The sequence below is a fragment of the Mus caroli genome, chromosome 11, assembly GCF_900094665.2.
Source record: "Mus caroli chromosome 11, CAROLI_EIJ_v1.1, whole genome shotgun sequence".
Lineage (NCBI taxonomy): Eukaryota > Metazoa > Chordata > Mammalia > Rodentia > Muridae > Mus > Mus caroli.
This window is the reverse complement of record NC_034580.1, coordinates 56,694,065-56,697,578: the sequence shown is the minus strand read 5'-3', so window position 1 is coordinate 56,697,578 and position 3,514 is coordinate 56,694,065. Positions and strand designations below refer to the sequence as shown.

Sequence of the window (3,514 nt, the reverse complement as noted above, 5' to 3'; positions counted from 1 at the left end):
AGAGAGAGAGAGAGAGAGAGAGAGAGAGAGAGAGAGAGAGAGAGAGAGAGAGAAACACCAAGCTCTTTGGGTTCTCCTGAATGCTCTACTGTGGAACCCAACCTCCCCGCCTTTGGATGTGTTTTGTGAGGTCTTTCTTCCTTCAGTGATAGATCAGAGACACTGGGACAGGAAAACCTCAGAAGATTCTGATTCTCATTCTATGGCCATGAATGTGAGCAGACATGAGCCCATACAGATTATTTGGTCTGTGTAGCCTGTTTGCCACCTCTGTTTTGAATTCCTTGGAATCAATATATTTGTGCCTGGAGTGTATTTAGGCATTATCTCACATCATTACTGAATTTTTAAAGGGTTTGTTGCTGAGTTCCAGGACAGCCAAGGCTACACAGAGAAAACTTGTCGCCAAAAACAAAAACAACAACAACAAAAAAGCAATCCTGAGTCTCCTGGGTTACGTTATGTAGTGTTGTCAGAGAGTGTGTATTAAGTACCTGCACATGTGTCTTTACCTTCTCAGATGAGTTCAGTAGGGTTGAGTGAGTCCTACAAGTAGAATCTCGTCAAAAAATAAAAATATCAGGCCGGAGAGATGGCTCAGCAGTTAAGAGATCCCAGGTTCAATTCCCAGCACCCATGTGACAGCTCACAACTGTTTGTAACTCCAGTTCCAAGGAATCCTTACACAGACATACATATAGGTAAAACATCAATGTACATAAATTATTTTCTTTAAAAAATGAGAACATTGACAGACATAGAGATCACTCAATTGTTAAGTGCTTTGGTGTTTGATCCCTAGAACCCATATTAAAAAGCCAGATGCAGTGACATTTGTAACCTGGTGCTTACAAGCAGATTCCTAGGGTTCATTGTATCACTAAATTGCTGAGCTCCAGGGCAGTTAGAGTCCCTGTCTTAAAAAACACAAAGTAGGCTGGGCAGTGGTGGCGCATGCCTTTAATCCCAGCAAAAGAGGGAGGCAGAAGCAGGCAGATTTTTGAGTTCGAGACCAACCTGGTCTATGGAGTAAGTTCCAGGACAGCCAGGGCTACACAGAGAAACCCTGTCTCGAAAAACCAAAGGGGAAAAAAAAAAACAACAAAAAAAGACAAAGTTTACAGCCCCTGAAGAATGGCACCCACAGTTCACCTTTGGTTTCTACAAGATGTTCACACAAATGCACATGCAAATACATGAACATAAACATACAGAAAAGTGAATGGTCTTATTCTACTAACACTGTCTAAACAGAAAAATGAATCCAGGGCTGGAGAGATGGCTCAGTGGTTAAGAGCAGGTCCTGAGTGCAATTCCCAGCAACCACATGGTGGCTCACAACCATCTGTAATGGGATTTGACGCCCTCTTCTGGTGTGTCTGAAGACAGCTACAGTGTACTTATATACATAAACCTTAAGCTCCTGTGAACTCAGGAATATCTGAGGGTAATTAATACTTTGCCTCACAAAAAAGTACCTGCTCTAAGCTCTGACACACTGGAAGCGCTGTATGTGCTGGGCATTTCTTTCATCTGTGCTGATGTCTGTCATCTACTACTGGAATGTACCTTACCTTTTACTTTTTCTTCTTTTTCCCTAGCTATGACTCGAAACCAGAGATAAGGAAATCTGATTTTGAAAAAATAAGAACTTTCCCCTTTGGTTGGATTCTTCAACACAGCCGATGAAAACGGAGCACTGCATTTCTTTTCACTGCTAGATCACTGTTGTTTCCAGGAAAAGTGGGAGACAGTCCAAGAGTGGTTGTTAAATGTAGATGTAGATGACACACATGACAGTAACACAGTGAGTCCCGAGATACAAAGTGGTGGTGGTGACTTACTAGACCGTTAGGTTTCCAGTGGCCACGCCCACTGGAGTAGACAGGGACCACATGCTTGCAGCAGATTACTTCCTCAGCTGTGTCAGAAAGCATGACAGAGGTGCTTCATTCTTGTCTCCTAGAGGTCACAGGTGAGTCAGCCCTGCCTGGAGCGAGCATCTCCAAGTGGCAGTGTGGGCCAGCAGCCTGTGGAGCAGAGGACAATTCCTTGCGTAGTCTTCCTTCACAGAAGCATTAATTTAGAAAGCTGGCAAGTCGTGGGTCAAGCCTCGGTGATGCATCCTTCTCTTCGCTGACAGAACACACTGTTCACATTTCCTTCACTCCCGAGGTGATATATCCTTAAAGCTAGTCCTTCCTCTGCTGACAAGAGGGCGAGTTTAGTTTACTTTGAGCATCAAGACCCATTCCGCTATCGGAATGCTATGCTCCAGACACTTCATTCCCTCTTCAGAATACACATGGAAAAAATGAGCACTCCAGTTTTTCCCATGTGGTCCTTAGAACACATTCACAAAATTGGTTTTATTTTTTAATAAGGTGGGGACAGAAGCACTCCCTTATGGGTGTCTCCCCAATTCTTCACTGTGAGTGGGAAATGTGCAGTTGCCTTTTCCCTCCCTGTCGTAAGACAGTAGGAGACTCACTCAATGCCCTTCTGCTTAGTTGGCTTTGCACTTGCGGCACAGCCGTGGGTGGGGCCACCCCGATGGCAAGCACACTCCCCCAGCCTCACGGTGCCAGTGCTCCCTTGTGTGTAACAGCTCAGAGAGAAAGGAAGTTTTCTTAGGTGTTACTGCTTTTGCTCAGAATATGCAAAAGGGTGTGTGTGTGTGTGTGTGTGTGTGTGTGTGTATGTACACACATGTACATATATAATTATTAATCACCTCTGTCCTTGGGGAAAGTCTTGAATGAACAGAAAATTTATTTCATTGCAATATTGATTGTACAGAGGCACACTGTTCAACAGAAGAAGCAAAAAGGCTGTGTATAAGTTTTTGGTACTATGTACCATCTCTGTTATTCTGAAGTATTCATGTACTTAAACCATATTCTATTTAATTGTGTTTGATTTTAAATATATATATATATATGAATTATATTTAAAATGGTGTCAACTTCCTGCTTTCAGGGCATTTCTGGCTCTCCTGTTGAAGTATATTGACCCTTCCTAATATTTCCACTTGTTTTACAAAACTCCAGAACATGATCCCCAATTGGACATAGCCTTGTGTTTGGGTGTAGACATAGACATGAGGTTTTAATTAGTGTATGTGCTGTTGTGGCTTATTCTGTTCTTTTAACAAAGTATTTCTCTCCATTTTACATTGCTTCAAACTTTAAGTAAAAGGCAACATAAAGACCATAGAGTAAAATGTGATTCTGAGTGTCTCCTGCCTTTGCATGTTTCAGAGTAAAAAAATCTGTAATGCTCTTGGCTATTTAAACTAGTGGGTTTTGTTAAAATACTTTCTAGTGATTTCTTTGTGCATTTTGTGCTTCTGAGGTCAAGATGTCAGTATTTGTAAGCTATGTCTAAGAGGAAAGAGTAAACCTGAAATTGGTTTTGTTTTCTGCTCTGCCTGCTCTGAGATACGGGAGCAGAAGAATCCAAATCGATGAGACCAATTGTATGTTAGATCCTTGTACTTATTTAAAATTAGCAC

At 42.0% G+C, this 3,514-nt stretch overlaps 1 protein-coding gene across 2 annotated transcripts in view; it reads left to right on the top strand.

Annotated features, from left to right (window-relative positions):
• Nucleotides 1-3,210, top strand: part of Akap10 (A-kinase anchoring protein 10) — a 58,461-nt gene extending 55,251 nt beyond the window's left edge. For both annotated transcript variants that reach the window (XM_021177654.2, XM_021177655.2), the window contains exon 15: nucleotides 1,602-3,210. In XM_021177654.2, coding sequence (XP_021033313.1) covers nucleotides 1,602-1,607 — 6 coding nt within the window. In that variant the 3' untranslated portion in view covers nucleotides 1,608-3,210. The remainder of the gene's footprint in view (nucleotides 1-1,601) is intronic.
• The last annotated feature ends 304 nt before the right edge of the window (nucleotides 3,211-3,514 follow it).